Genomic DNA, 17,233 nt, shown 5'->3' with positions numbered 1-17,233 from the left:
GAGAACAGAATGGACTACAGGGATTAAATAATAAGAGCCACCAACTTGGAGATCCAGACAACAGAAAGGACTACAGGGATTAAATAATAAGATCTGGTGGTCATGTATCACTTAAAACTTGCATTGTTTCCTTTGATCCTACTAACAACCTTGTGAAGTAGTTGCTATTATTATCCCCATGTTACAGATAAAGAAATTGAGATAGAGGGAGACTACATGATCTGCATGGGCTCATAGTGTGTCAACAGGATTTGAACTCACATCTTCCTGACTCCATATCTATCATTCTATCCATCATGCCACTTATCTGCTTAGGGAATAGAGAAAGAAGAAGATAAATTTACTCAATCCATTGCCCCTGAACTTTGGCTTGTAACAAAAACCGAAAAAAAGAAAAAACCCATCCAGCCTGCCCTCAATAATAGTGACTTCTCTCCTACAAATAAGTTTGACTTGCAAGGAAAACAGAAAAGACTTCTTCAAATTTTGAAGCTTGTTGGAAAAGCCCATTTTCTTATCTGTGTTGGGGTATTTAAAATCCTTTTTTATATAGTAAATTGAGGGGAAATATCTTGAAAAATGTGTACCCCAAGGAATGTCAGTCCACCCCTCCCCAGTCAAAGCAAGCTAAATTCTTTAAGGCTGTTGTGAGTCCCAGGTCAGGTTATCAGCCAATAGCTCATCCCTTGGGGTCCCTTTGCAGCATTAGGTTACTCTGTAATTAACATGGATGCCAACAAAACCATTCGAGTATGAGGTCACCTCGTGAATGAAAGGAAAAATAATTTGTGAGTCTCATGCTCTTTCAGAAATCATTTGTGGAAATTCATGAGAGACCCTGGTAAAAATTAAAAAAATAATAAACCAGTACTTCTGTTGGAATACATTGCCTTTCCGTCTTGGATTCAGTTCATTGGCTTCTACCCCCACTCCATTGCAGTCAGATGTAAATTTCAGGCCCTTGTTTTTGACATGGCTTCCCCTTTACTCCCTGATAATGGATTCATCATCAGATTCATCTTCTTCAGGGTGACTGAATCTTGGATTCAAGGAAATGAACTATATGTTGCCATTCTAGGAAATGGTCATATGTTCTCCAAACACTCAAAGGAAGTATATAATATGAATGTAGTGGGTATGGACTTTTTATAGAAATAAAAATCATTTGACACACACACACACAAAAAAAAAAACATTTTTAGGCGCCTCTGTTTTCAATCTTTAAAAAAAAAAAAACCTGGTAGCTATTCTTTATTCCTATCCAGCTAAAATATGCCAATTAGACTACAAGACTCATTCAACATATGTCACTAGAAACAATCTCTTCCTCGACTGACTTGATAGCACTTATGACTCCTTCCATGTCTTTTATGCATTTATTTATGCCAATTTAAAAATACATACTAGAACTCCCACTAGATTATAAATTCTATGAGTGTGAAAACTAAGTCCCATTTACCCTTTTAATCACTCAAGTGCCTAGCAAGATGAAATGTCGGTGACTTAATTATCATTTGATAAATAAATCCATGCCGTCTTCTCACCAATGGCTTCACTTTTTTAACAACTGACCTCATTAGTTATATATATATATATATATATATATATATATATATATTAGTGAGGCAGTTGGGGTTAAGTGACTTGCCCAGGGTCACACAGCTAGTAAGTGTTAAGTGTCTGAGGCCGGATTTGAACTTAGGTCCTCCTGACTCCAGGGCTGGTGCTCTATCCACTGCACCACCGAGCTGCCCCCTCATGAGTTATATTGATAATAACTAGTTTGTTGAGGCCATTATTGTTTGAATGAAAACTCCTTGAATACAAAGGCTAAAGTATTTTGGTTTTGCCTAGTAGATGTTTAAAAAATGCTTTGCTAAATTTGTGAGCTCTGACATCACAGCATGGTAGAAATAGAGCTCCAAGGAATCTCAGAGACCATCTAGCCCACCCCCATTTTACAGATAAGGAACCTGAGTCTGAGGGAGTTTAAGTAACTTGTGTTTGGTCACAGTGATAGTAGGAATCAGAAGGAGGATCTGAACGCAGGTTCTCCAAAGACACCAAAGCCATTGTACCAATTGAACTGAATTGTTAGTCTTAAAATGGTTCTTGGGTTTGGGGAAGTTTGGTCTGGATCTGTGGTTTCCCTGGTAAAGGTACCTCTCAGTGGGCAAACTTCCTCCACTAATGGGGGTCTTCACATCAGCACCTTCTCTATGATCTCTCATATCTGAGAAATGTCTGGGGCAATCACAAGTTAAGGGATTTGCTCAGAACCCCATGTTTATTTTGAGTATTTTCTTACATTGAGAATACCATCATACTTTTTTTTTATTTAAGAAAGGGATGTCAGACAAAAAATGGAAGGGTATTCTTTGTTTTTTTCATAATTTGCTTTAGGTCCTAAGATGCACCCAAAAAAAGAATTGTTGAAATGCATTTTCATCTACATAATATAGCTTTCATAGACCCTCATTTCGTAAGAGTGGAGCCAGAAAGCTGATTTTTTTTCAAAAATAGAACTGCTGAAGTCACTCTATAAATGATTATTAACATCAAGTCAATTTGGAAAATATTTAATGCCTTGAAAGCAGATTGTTATGTCATTTTTCAGTTGTGTCCAATTTACCATGACCCCATTTGGATTTTCTCGGCAGAGATACCGGAGCAGTTTGCCATTTCCTTCTCCATCTGAGAGCTGGCATGCACTGGTAAATGTTTAACAACCAGCTCTCCCCCACCCAAAAAAAAAAAAATGTGCACTTGTAAGTTTAATCTTCATTATTAGCATTTTCCCCCACTAACAAAGTAATAAATCAGGCCCTAATTTGTGCCTTTCCCTTTTCTTGATGTTAATGAACAACTCTTATGAGTAGTTTTGAGCCATTGACAGCATATGCTTTCTTGATAGGCAACTAACTGTGGAAAGGGCTCTGGATTTTGAATCAAAAGACAGAGATCAGGAACTAGATCTCTCTTGTATTAGTTGTGAGACCATGGGCAAGATGAATACTCTGCAGACCTTACTTTTCTCATGTTTTAATAAGGAAATCGAATGCTTTCCTTAGAATGAGTTCAACACAGCTTAATTAAAGAAGTATTTTAAGTGCCACTATGTGCCAGACAGTGAGGTTCCAAAGGCAAAAATAAACCATCCCTTCTCTCAAATAACTTACATTCTACTCGCATGATGGTGATGCAGGGAACCAGGAAATAAGTAAGTAAATATAAAATGTATAGAAGAGAAATACAAAGTAACTTGGTTTTAGTGGTAGGGAGCTTTAACAATTGTGGGGATTAGAGGTGGCAGTCAAGATCACCCTTGGAATGAACTAAAGGGTCTCAAACAACAGAGCACCCAGTCCTGAGAATCAGCCTATACAAAGACACAGAGGGTTGGAATGTTGCGTACTGGGAAATAGCAAGTGGGCCTATACTTCAGTGATCCCCTAATTTTACTCTCCTTTCCCAGTTTTTCCTGAAATATGTGCATATATGTATGTATCTATGTATGTATGTATGTGTATATCTATATGTACGTGTAGGTGTGTATATATGTATATACATGTATATGTCTGTGTGGTGTATCTGTCGGTGTGTACATGTGGGTATATATGTGTATATATACATGCATGTGTCTATGAGGACCAAGGAACTGAGGGGTAAAGCAATATGGGTGCATGTGTTGTATAAAAGTCAAGGTTGAATCGTACACAAATTAATTTCATTTATTCCTGCTGTTTTCTTGAAGATTTACTATTTACAAAGGAAGAATAATGAGTATAGAAAACAAATAGCCATCTCCAGGGAATGGTTCACTTCTACCTAGGAGAAAGATGACATCACAAGACCATTTCCAGACGTATTCTGTGTAGAAATATTTTTAATTGACTAGCCTAATTTGGGGGGTTAATCTGACTGGAGGATTAAACTGGGGACTTTTGACTATTTGGCTATCTGCGTTTAATTTAATATGGGCTGTTTATAAAGTTCCACCACACTGCTCCATTCCCAAATTGATAAGCACAGGATTAAGAAGCCTCTTAACTAAATAATCAAAGCAGAGTTTATTTATGAGATACTATTTAAAATTAAGAATACAGGGAAATAAAATGTACAACCTGACTGCTTTCCTGTGGTCTCTTTCCACTGTCTCTTTCCCACCTGCTGCGCTTTGAACTTCTTGAATACAATAAGGGCCTTGGCCGCCTCCGGCCTCAGGGCACGTTACACTTTCCCTGGTTTGTATTAAGGCCTGTAACCTTGTCAGACCCGTCTCTCCTTTTCCGAACTGAACTCTCCTCCGTCCTTGTCCGTGCTCCCCTCTAGTCAGCCCCTCCTTCTTCTTGTCTCTCTATCTAGTCCGTCCTCCAGTCTGTCCCCCTCCTGTCTCAGTCCCAGGTCTATATATACCTTTTCTTGTCTCCACTCAAATCTTGGGGCTTCCTTCGCCCCCACAGACCAAGCTAATCTGCCAGCCAGAGCTGCAGCTGGTGGGGGGGGAGGGGTTCTTGAGCCTCCTGCCTCAGCACAGGCCATCCGGGATCCTTCAGATAGCTCCGCTCAGGTCGGAGGGAGCTGGGGGCTTTTTTTCCCCCCAGCTGTCTGACCTGGGGTCTTGTATAGCCCATGGGGCTTTTTCACTCAGCTGAAGCTGAGGGGGAGGGGGAGAGACCCTGAGGGCCTAAGGCTTTCTAATCTCAGCCTAAAGGTAGGGTCCCCAAATCAAAATAAATTTCCACATCTGTAATTACCAACATACCAAAATATGTTGTGACCAGAACTCATTAGTCACATATTCAGTTCAATATTGGTTCAGTTTTTCAGTCTGGTTCACCCTCTACCATGCCTAAAATAGGAGTGTGAGAAATATTTACTCATCACCTTCCAGTTAGCCAGAAAGAATACTGACAAAGCCTAGGTCACATCACAGGTTTGATCCTCATGAGAGCCAGCTAACTTCAAAAAGAGAAAAAACATTGCTTTTTGGAAACAGATGGCACCCTAAATTCTAGCCAGCTGTCTCCCAAATGATTCCCCTTGATCAGGAAGGGGACCAGGTGAAAATGTGGACAGAAGAGGATCAAGGCAAAACCATCACTACTTGGGGTGGGGGGGAATCAATTCAAAACATATGTCCCATTGGCAAGTCAGTAGTGTTGTCTTCATGTAAGGACAGCAACACATTCCACGTCGTGGTAAAATTAGCCTCTGTTTTTCCTTTTATTTGCTCCTTTTAAGATGTTCTAAATCTTGATTATGCATGGATTACCTATGCTGACAATAGCATAGATCTGAATTCTGCATTGGCAATGGAATACATCCAATTCTATGAACACCATAAAGAACATAGTTTTTTTTTTTTTTTTGGCTTCAGTTGCTATGGGATAATGGATTGTTTGATTCAGACTTGAAATGTGTTGCAATAAGTTATAAATATCTCTGCTCCTTTCACTCAGTCAGCTTTTCAATTCATGACCCTACACTGCCTGTTACAGCTCAGAAAGCTTTGCTAGCTGGTTCCATCTTAAATTTAGATGAGAAAAATAGAAAAATAAAGAAATACATTCTTAGTTCCCAGGACAGGAAAGAAACTATATTCTTATTCAAAAAGAAAGGTACTCTCAGGTAATGGGAGAGGTTATAACTTTGCTATTTTTTAAAAAAGTGTTATAATTTACACTCCTCTCATAAGATCATTTTTAAAAACCATTTAACATAGTTTTATTTCTGCTCAATTATAGATTCTTCCCCTACCCCACAAAAATGTAAAGAAGAAAGCAATATTTATTGACTATAACATAGTAGGTGCTTAACAAGAAAGTACTTCAGAAATCCCTGTTGGCTGATGGGTATATTTATTTTTTAAAAATAATAACTATTATTATGAGCAAAACAGTGATTTAATCAGAAAGTGTTGTTGAAGTTCGGGTGTAGCAGATAACATTCTAAGTTGAAATGCTTAAAGAAGTCCCTTTTAAGGGCAGATGGTGGCACAATGGATAGAGCCCTGGGCCTAGAGTAAGTAGGATCTGAGTCCAAATCCAGCCTCTGACACTTACTAGCTGTGTGACTCTGGGCAAGCCACTGTCCTCTCTTTGCCTCAGTTTTCTCATCTGTAAAATGAACTGAATAAGAAAATAGCAAAACTAGTATCTTTGTCAAGAAAACCCCAAAAGGTCTCATAAAGTGTCAGACAACTGAAAAATGACTGAACAACAAGATGTGATTAGGGACTTTGCAGAATAAGTAAATGTTTAAATAGGCAGAAGAGGGGAAAGGGAATTCTAAGCATTGGAAATCTTGCTTTAGGCCCAATCCACTAAGAGGGAATTTAACAGTGTTAAATGTAGACATTTACACTTGAATCAAAATCAGTACCTAGATATAAGGCAGAGTAGACATGGTTGAACAATAATTTATTTAATGAGGATCTGGCGTTATTAGTGGACTGCAAGCTCAGTACGTATCATCTATGTAATATATGTAGTAGCCCAAGAAAAAATGAAGGAAAGCTATGTCAAGGAAGATGATCACCCTCCTGTAATCGGCTATGTTAGACACCATAGAGACTTACACTGAGGTACCACATTTTAGGAAGGATGTTGATTGTCTAGAGAGAACCCAGAACAGGATTGCATGGATGGCAAAGAACCTGGAGATCATGCCTTATGAAGAGCAGATGAAGGGAATGGGAATGCTTAGCCCAGAAAAGATTAGCCTAAGCAAGAACATGACAGCGATCTTTAACTATGGGAAAAGCAGCCAGATAGAAAAGAGAGTCTCCTCATTGTGCTTGCCTTCCTTGCCTATGCCCCCCCAGTGATTTGCACAAAGAATACATGCTTACTAGAGAGATTCGAGACTGGTTAAAAAACTAGCGAGATTTCAGGTATGGAGCTAGAAACACGAGGGCCAGAGGTCAGGTTCCATGAGCATATCCATACATATGTGCATAAAATCAAGAAGTAACACCAAAATATTCTTAGAACAGCTGGGATTCATTATGGGATAAGAATGTTTGTGAGCATCAAAATGTCATGAAGAAATACATCTTATGTCAGGCAAGCTAAAGGCTGAACAGCAATCCCAACAAGAAAAGAGACTTCCTCTGGGATACTGTGGATGTAGGCACATCCCAGCAGGCCACATTCCCAGTCCTGGATAAAGCTTGTTGGATAAAAAGCATTTGTTCAATGCCCCTTTGCAGGAGGTGGGAGGAATGAGAGAAGCCCCTGTGCCAGTGGCTGATTGGAACAAGACTGGACTACAGGGACTCCCTGTTCCAGTCATCAGCATCATCCATCACTCCATATTCTGTTCTGAAAAGGCCCAGCAGTCTCTGGGTATCAAGTTCATACTTTCACATTTTGTCTGTCTGGTTTGGCAGCAGCCTGTGCAAACATGTGTTTCTCTTATTTTACAGGCATACTTGGCAAGTACAAGACAAAATCGATGCGAATAACGTGGCTTACACAACTGGAAAGCTAAGTTTTCACACAGATTATCCGGCACTACATCATCCACCTGGGGTAAGGTGAGCCTGATCACTTTTTCCACAAGGCAGGCCAGGGAACTGGATTTTTTTCAATCATTTTGAAGCCAACAGATTATGGGCTCCTTGCACGTGGATGTGTGTGAGAGATATAATATGTGCATGTGGACACACAGACATCTAAATTATATACAAGGTACACAATAGCGAAATGTACATGTGTATGCATTTGGATGTATATACATATATGTATATCAGTGAGCTTATCACTTGTCAAGGAATGCTATTGAGGTTGCTATAGAAACGGGTTGGTCTAGATAACCTCCAAGATCCCTTTCAATTCTGAAATTTTAAATCAATGACATGAATGTCTGTGAATTATGTGAACATGTATATGCGTGTATGTAATATACACAATACAGAAATGGGCAAGTGTATGTGTTTGTATATTTATGTTTGTATGAGTTCCCCTTGAAGATATTCAATTACATGCTGAAATATCACTTGGCCAGGAATCTTAGGGATATAGCTATTGGTATAGGGTGAACTGCATGATATCTTCAGGGTTGCCACCCAATACTGAGATGCTAATTGTTTATCTGTGTTTATATATGGATGTTACATATAGGTCAGGGATTCTTAACCTGGGGGATGTGAACCTTTTCATATGTATTTTAATAGTTGTATTTCAATATAATTGGTTTCCTCTTCAATTATTACATTTGACTTTATGTATTTAAAATATTATTCTGAGGGGTCCAAAGGTTTTGCCATAGTGACAGATGGGTCCATGACCCAAAAAAGGTTAAGAAGTTCTTTCTTACGGATAAACAGGATGTGTTGATGACCAATATGGAAATGTTTTGTATAACAATACATGTATAACCTATATTGAAATGCTTGCCTTCTCAGTGGGGAGAAGAAGGGAGGAAAAGGAAAGAATCTGGAATTCAAGGTTTTAAAAACTGTTAAAAATTATTTTTACATGTAACTGGGGAAAAGTAAATGATTAAAATATATTACAAATGAATACATTGAATTTATTCTATTACTATATATATTTCAAATATATAATATACATACACAGAATATATATGAGATGTGTAGTTTCATATGCAGTCTTCTGTTCTTCATGTATAGAAATGTTTATATCTGTTGGTATTTAAAATATGAGGGTCAAAGCATTTAGTCTCTCTGGGTCTCAGAAGGAGAGACATGGCTAGACAGCTGTAAAATTGTGTGGCAGGGTTCGACTCATGGAACTCCTAAGGACCATTACAGCTAAAAATTTATGTCCTGTGATTCCACATACTCTTGAGTTCCAGATAAACTTTTCTCTTAATAATAATAATAATGATGATGATAACTAGCATTTATATAGTACATTAAGGCTTACAAAGTGCTATACATATATTACCATCTCAAGCTGTGTGACCCTGGGCAAGTTACTTGATCCTATTTACTTCAATTTCCTTAGTTGTAAAATGAACTGGAGAAAGAAATGGCAAACCACTCCAGTATCTTTACCACAAATACCATGAATGGGATCAAAAAGAGTTGGTCATGAATAAAAACAACAACAAAACAAATATATCTGTGTATACATATGCACATACACACACACATACATAGACAACATGTATATACATACATATATACAGATATGTGTATATATACATGTGTGTATATACGTGTATGTGTGTATATATACATATATGTGTGTATATACATATATGTGTGTGTATATATATTTATATACACACACAAGTTTATCCAGTGGAACACTGTTTCTGTGAATATTTTTTGCAATAACATGGGCAAGGAACATTCTATAGTGAAGAAAAGTACTGGGTTTTTTGGTCAGAATACCCGAGTTAAAATTTCAGCTTTACTACCTACCTGGGTGACCTTGGTCAAAGTGCTTAGTATCTCTGGGCCTCAGTTTACTCATCTGAAAATGGGGGGGAGGGGCAGCAAATGACTGAATAACCTCCAAGGATGCCTTCTAGCTCTAAATATATGATCCTATGATTATCACTAATATATTCTAACCAAACCCGCCAGCAATATTAGGGAAATTATCCCAGTAATATCACCTTATCTGATCACAGATTTTTAACATTGTTTATATGGAATTGATCAGCCCCCTGTAACATAGTTTCACCTATATTCATGTTTTCATAGAACCAGTAAATGGCTTTATGTGAGATATACCTATAGTTAGGTGTGTAAGTCTTTGTCAACAGTCAATAATGAAGTTCAGCTCATGACATTACATTTCGACATTTGTTAGGCACATGAATATATAAGAAAGTGTGCATGGTATTAGAATACAAAGATAGATATGAGACAGATCCAGCTCATATGAAGCTTACAACTTAATGGAGTAAAGAATAAATCCACAAACAGTTGGGACAAAGAACAGTGAAATAATTACAGAAATCCATGCAAAACTGAGGGAGAAAACTCTTCCCCTTGTATGATTGAGGAGATGACAACTTAGTTGAACATTGAAAGAAAATCACCAGATGGAAGTTGATGACAATTCCATTCCAGGTATGAGGACTTGCTAGGCAAAGGAACAAAAACAGAAGCTGGAAGGTCAAGTAAAGAACAAACTACTAGGGGCCACAGGGTGTCCTGCTGGATAAGAGAGCTAGAATAGGAGTCAGGAAAACTTATGTCTGAATCCAGCCTCAGATACTTAGAAACTGCATGGCCCTGGACAAGTCATTTAACCTCTCCCAATCTCATTTTCTTCATCTGGAAAATGGGAATAATAATAGTACTTACTTCCCAGGGTTGTTGTGAGGATCAAATGAGATGGTAATATATGTATAGCACTTTGTAAGCCTTAATGTACTATATAAATGTTAGTTATTATCATTATTATTATTATTAAGAGAAAAGTTTATCTGGAACTCAAGAGTATGTGGAATCACAGGACATAAATTTTTAGCTGAAATGGTCCTTAGGAGTTCCATAAGTCAAACCCCGCCACACAATTTTACAGCTGTCTAGCCATGTGAGCTCAGGGTCATAAAACTCTTAAGTTCTTGAAGTAGAATTTGAATGAAACTATTCCCGATTTCCAGTCCAGGATTCTGTCCATTATAACACAATTAATGGAAGCAGTATAAGATCAGACTGGATAGGTAGGTTGGAACTAGTCTGGAATGCATTCAATTTCTAGATCATAAGTCTATTCAAAAGGCAAATAGAACACCATGGAAAACTTTTGAATACAGGAATGATATGCTCCTAGAAATGCACTAAGATTACTCAGACATTTGTGTGGAAGATCAGATATTTAGAACTAAAAGGAGACCTTAGAGACTTTTTAGTCACACTTCCCATTTTACAGATGAGAAAACTAGGGCCCAGAGAAGTTGAGTGACTTGTCCAAGGTCACAGAGGAAGTAATCATTAGGGTAGGATTTTAATCCAGGTCCCCTACTATACCAGAGATCACTGTTCTTTACAATGTAGAGGGTGAAGAACCTAATCTTTTCAGACTTATATGATTCACATTAGTTCTCTGGCTCTCAATATTTACTGAATTCCTGATATGTATGAGAGTTAGCATAGGGATAGAGAATTGGGTTGAGAACCCATTTCATGTCCCACTTCCAACACCAACTTCCTGTGTGACCCTGGGCAATTCACAAAGCCTTTCAATTCCCCAGACACATGTCTAAGAGTATGTGATGCAGAAGACATGCCCACATGCATTAGGAAAGTAGCTCACTCCAAGGATCTAGGTACCCCAAAAATAAAAATAGAAAACCTCCTCTGTATAAACTGCCCAAGAAATGATTTCTACACTTCATGTAGTTCATGCCTATATAAGAGATAACTATCAACACAACAAGGAAAAAGAACAGCATGGTCAATATGTGCTAACAGATTTCAGACATAAGAATATATTTGTGGTATGGACTGGTGAGGAGAGATTTTAAAGAAGATAGGACTAGAATTAGGTCTTTGCAGGATTTAGACAAGCAGAATTGAAATATAGCCACTCTCTCCTTTTAGTATTTAACATATCTTAATACCTCCATAACTTAGCGAATAGTCTCATGAATTATTGTGGCCAAAAATATGTTATCGCTATAGATCCTGACATATACATGTATATGTCACATGGAGCTCAATCCCTAGGCTTAGGTAGATTTGTCTTCAGATGAGAGCCACATGCATGTCATTGCCAGACCCAGAGTCGAGTCAATTCTACCTTGGCGGGGCCTGTGGATGCCCATACCCCATTGGCATGGTATCCGAAAATCTCAGGGTCACCACCATGACACACTGGAGAAGGATTTTCATGGAAGGCATGCTATCATTATTACAAATAATACTGGCAATCTAATATTTGACTTCACATGTTTTAAATTACTGTGTTGATTCAAAACTACCACATGTGTTCTTTGAACTAAATGATGACAGAGAATTGACCCTCCAGAGGCACCTTTGGGGGGGGCGGGGAGGGAAGAGAAACACAATGTGATTTGTTCTAAATATGGTCTAAGTTTGGAATCTACTAATCTCTCAAAGTCCAGGGGTTAAATGCCAGACTGATCAGCTCATCCCTTTCTCTGCCAAAGGCCAGTTGGGAAAGAGGGGAAACTGGGAGTTTTGGAGGATGACACCCTCAGACCAAAGGCATTGCTTGATTTTTATAACATTATACAGCCTTTTTTCAAGGTTACATATTGTTTCTGAGACATAATCTAAACTTACATAAAATTGATTCAATGACTCCATACATTTCCCTGATGTATAATGATGCCTTACATGTGAACAGCAATTTATAGACTATATAAAAAAATATTTTCACGTGCCTCTTATTGGAGCCTCCCAAAAACTCGTTGAGTGAGACAACTACAAATTTTTAGAATGAGAAGAGACCTTAAGGACTATCAATTGTTTGAATTTCCTCATGTGCATTTTAAGTAAATTTATTTAAAAGTAAATTTAAATTGTACTTATGTGTATTTGTGGGCCATTTCCACCCAATAGAATGGAAGCTATTTGTTTCCATAATCCCTAAGACATTTGCCAACACACAGTAGGTGGTTCGTGAATTCTTATTTTCAGTTGAAATGCACAAATCGCCTGTGTTCAGAGCATCATAGTAGGCTTTGCAGGAGACAAAGTTTGGATAAGATGTAGTCCCTGACCTCATAAAGTTTATACTTCGTAGTTTAAATAACTCATTTTACCCTGAGAAAATTGAAATCTAGCAAAGTTACTGAGCTAATAGTTAATAATGCACTATTAGTTGTGCAACAAATCACTGCACTGAGCTAGGCTGGACCACAACTCTTTCTACCCAGTCTTCCAAATTTGGAGTCATAGTTATATTTACACAATATAATTTTTTTGTAGAATCATTTAGGTTCCTTGATCTCAGGTACTGTGATTCAGACATATTTTTTTCCCAACACTTCACATTTACACATCCTTTAACATGGTGTCTTGTACCATGTAGGTACTCAACAAATTTTTGCATGAAAAAGTTGGGCAATTTCCCAAGTTTTCCTCTTTACTTGGATGATACAGTATAGGAAAGTGGTGAAAAACAATGAACAGGATTACCTCTCTCACAGATTCCAGACAAACATGATAGATGAAAAATCTAAAATTACATGAGACAGGATAGACACTCAAAGAGATTTGGGGTATAACTTGATTCTTGAAATCTTTAGCTCCAATGGAAGAGTGGTTAACATGGGCATAATTCAAGTTTCTACTTTTTTGTTTTGTTTTGTTTTGTTTTTTTCAGGGCAATGAGGGTTAAGTGACTTGCCCAGGGTCACACAGCTACTAAGTGTCAAGTGTCTGAGGCTGAATTTGAACTCAGGTTCTCCTGAATCCAGGGCCAGTGCTTTATCCACTGCACCACCTAGCTTCCCCTTCTACTTTTTTAAAAAGAGTATGCTTGTGAATTACATAAATTTATTTTAATCCAAAAGGTTGAAATTTTAATGTAACAAACAGGTCAAACAGTTACAGTTAGGATTTTTTTCCTCCTGAAAGGGTACCAAGTGGACCAGGTAACAAGTTAGTTACCTGTTGAGAATTCATTTTGATCAATCACTAACATGGGACAAGAAGAGTAGGTTCACTCCATTAATTCAAACCACATGTAGCTTAGCTCATTGTCTTTATCTGCGCCAAAAATCACATGCTGCTACAAAGTAACATAAAAAGGCTTTTCAACTCAGAATCGCTTGCATGGAATAAAATTTGGTTTTATGTATGTCAGACACATATTAACCATTTGGATTAGCACAAGTGTTAAGTTGTCTGGCTCCTACATTTAAATTCTTTCACAAAATTATATTAAAAATGGAGATGGCAAAGATGTTCATGGTTCTTACCATATGTAAAATAAATCAGCTGGATTTTTAACAGTTTTAGTCCTGAAACAGGCAGTTCTCTTATGTTAAAATCCAATATATGATTTTAAGAACATTTTTCTATTTCCCTGAAGAATACTTTTATACCATATTATCTTCAGAGAATTTGGTTGGTTTGACCTTAACTTTTCTGTTAATTATTTTCTAATCATATCACTTAATTGTCCATAATTCTGAAGAAACTAGTTTGTTTGGGGGAGTTTTTAATTTTTTATTCTGAAATTAAATACCAAACAAAATTATCATTTCCATGCACAAAGCAGATCAGAAAGATTATATATGAAACTGCAGATCTCTATCATGTAGACTTTGCTTTTCTTTCAGCATATGTAATAAATTCAAAATGCAACTTTCAAAGTTATCCTGCTTGTCCATGATTCCTTCTGTCCTTCTTTATGTTCTCATCTGATTTTTGGAGCAGGGATGAGGGAGTGTCGTATCCCTAGCCTCCCTCTCCTTCACACCTACACCCAACTATAAAAAAAAAAAAGAAAACCCTTGTAAGTAACATGCACTATCAATTAAAACAAATATCCACATCTGGCCAGAGGTGAGCAGCATGATTTATTATAGATTCTCATTAGGATATGGATTTCTTAAAGGTAGAAAACATTTTGCCCCAACAGCACCTGGCATATGTGCTTAATAAATGCTTGTTGAGTGACCAACTGACTGGAATCAGGATTGGTCATTGAATTGGTCAAAGTTCTTAAGTCATTCAAAATTGTCTGACATTGTCATAAAAAAATGTTTTCCTGGTTCTGCTCACTTCAACTCTGCATTAGTCCATGCAAGTCTCTCCAGGTTTCTCTGAAACCATCCTTTCTCATCCCCTCCAAGAACAATAATATTCCATTTCATTCAAATGCCATAATTTATTCTGTGGTTACTCAATTGATAAATACCGCCTTACTTCTAATCCTTTGACACTACAAAAAACAATATAAATATTTTTGTAGAGCTAGGCCCTTCTCTTTCTCTCTTTAGGTCCTAATGTTTAGGGTATAAGCCTAATGATATCACTGATCAAAGGGTATGCTCAGCTTTGATATTTTGGGGTACAACTCCAAATTGTTTTCCAGAATGGCTAGACCAATTCACACCTCTACCAAAAGTGTATCAACGTATCTGTTCAGGCACATCCCTTGCTACATTTGCTATTTTCTGTTTTTGTCAGCTTTGCCAACCTGATGTGGATATCAGGTGAACAACAGACTTTGGAGGGATTTGGGGGGAGGGGTTTGCATCCATGAAGATCTTGGGAACTTATGACTACTTTTTTCTTTGTCTCTTTAGACCCCAAAGTTTAGGGTATAGGCCAAGTGGTGGTATCATTGCATCAGTTGGCATGCACAATTAAGTGACTTTTGGGGACATAGTTCCATATTTCTTTCCAGAATGACTAAACCAATTCATTACTCTACTCATGTCATCTTTGTCAATTTGACATGGTACAAGGTGGACAATTTTTGTTTGTTTCCATGGAGATCATGACAATACATGACTTATCTTCCAAGTTTTTTTTTAATCCACTTGATCCTCTGGATATTATTTTAATACATTTTGAAAAACAATGACAGTTTCTAGTATATAATATTTACATATTTCTGAAGTTCTCTTATGCCCAAATAGAATCTAGGTTCTCTGAGAGTAGGGCTGCTTCATCTCTGTCTTTATATCTCCAGATCCTAACACATGCTAGACACTTAATAAATGTTTAGTGATAGAACAGTTGATTGATTTCTATTACAAAGCAGCAAACAATGAATCCCCCTGAAGTGGTAGCAATATTCAAATTCACATTTTGTGTTTCCACTAGACTGAAACCAGCTACTATATTTTACATAATTATAACTCTTAATGGTGCAAAACTGAATACATACTTCGAATTACATACATTTTCTCTCTCGAGCCTTTTGAGGTTAATCATGTGAGGTTAAGTACTATAATTACCAACCCCATTTTAAAAATGAGGAAAGTGAGGCTCTGAGAAATGAAATGAATTATCCAATGTCACATAATTAGTCATTATTGTGGGGGAGAGTAAAGTGCATTATGCAATTCTTCCTATTTTGATCCAGCTCACTCTCCAGTTACTCCAAGTCAGAGGGGAGCCCTTCATGAGTTAATACTGTTCCTTCCTCCCAAGCTTTGTACACTCTATAAGGCTTTTCCCCCCTCATCTTCAGGTCAGGGTGGGAGTCAAGGGATTGTTATATTTGGCCTGTTGATGGAGGGAGGCAGGGAAACCAAGCAAACTCATTTTGAAATTCCTTTTTACTGGACTTACTACCCTCTAATATCTGAATTTGGTCATGTTTGGCTCTCCCATTCAAGTACTCTGCAACCAGACATTGGCTTTTATTTTGATTTTATTTTGGCATGTACAGTTTTCACAGCTGAATGATGTTAAATGGCTCCTTCCTGCCGAAAATAATTCTCTATATTTAGTTTTACAAAAACATCACAGTGATAATAAAAATAAGTCACATATCCAACTAAATCAAAAGGACTCTTCCCAGAAGAATATGGAAAAATTCGTAGATTTCAGTTTTCCTAAGAAGTCAGCCTAAAACTCTCAGCCCTAATATACTGTAGAATAAAATGAATAAATACTTTATCTCTCTTCCTTTTCTTTGTCCAATATCCTAATTGACTGAAGTCATGATCACCATTTCAACAGTACCACCATAAAAGACTTTTCAGTGGTATTCCTTTCTTACATCTTTCCCTGCTCCAATCCATCAGAGTGTAATGATCTCCCTAGAGATCATACACTCATCATAGCACTCCCCTTCAGAAGGAGAACATTCTGTAGCTCCTTACTGCCTATAAAATAAGACTCCAAATTCCTTGGCTTTGCATTTGAGACCTTCTACAATTTGGCTTCAACTCACCTCTTTAATTTAGTCTTTGACTCCATCTCTGCCATAGCCAATATGGTTTGCCCACCAACCCTAAAACTCACCTTGAATTTTTTTTCTTTTCCTTTTTGCTTTGAAATGAATGAATGAAAGAGCATTCAAGTTTTTACCATGTGTCAAGCACTAGGAATACAAATTCAAAAGTAATAGCAGATTATGCCCTCAGGGAGATTACATTCTAATGAAGAGTCAATATATAGAGAGGTGTGATGGCTAGGGGACTTGGGTTAGAGAAAGTACCAGGATAGTGAGTGGATCCACAGGAAAGTAGGTTGGAACACATTATTTGCAGGAAGAATGGCAGTATTGATATGACTTTGGTCCCCAAACTTCTGCTCATATTGTTTTCCACCCAACAACCCTTACTCCCTGCCAATGCTTTTCCATTA

General features: G+C 37.5%; 1 protein-coding gene across 1 annotated transcript in view; it reads left to right on the top strand.

Annotated features, from left to right (window-relative positions):
- BBOX1 (gamma-butyrobetaine hydroxylase 1) overlaps positions 1-17,233 on the top strand; it is an 85,814-nt gene that overhangs the window by 55,573 nt on the left and 13,008 nt on the right. The window contains exon 5 of the mRNA XM_043971506.1: positions 7,430-7,535. Within this exon, the coding sequence (XP_043827441.1) occupies positions 7,430-7,535 (106 nt within the window). The remainder of the gene's footprint in view (positions 1-7,429; positions 7,536-17,233) is intronic.

The sequence above is a fragment of the Dromiciops gliroides genome, chromosome 6, assembly GCF_019393635.1.
Source record: "Dromiciops gliroides isolate mDroGli1 chromosome 6, mDroGli1.pri, whole genome shotgun sequence".
NCBI lineage: Eukaryota > Metazoa > Chordata > Mammalia > Microbiotheria > Microbiotheriidae > Dromiciops > Dromiciops gliroides.
Note: the sequence above shows the minus strand (reverse complement) of the source record. Positions and strands in the feature narration are given on the sequence as shown.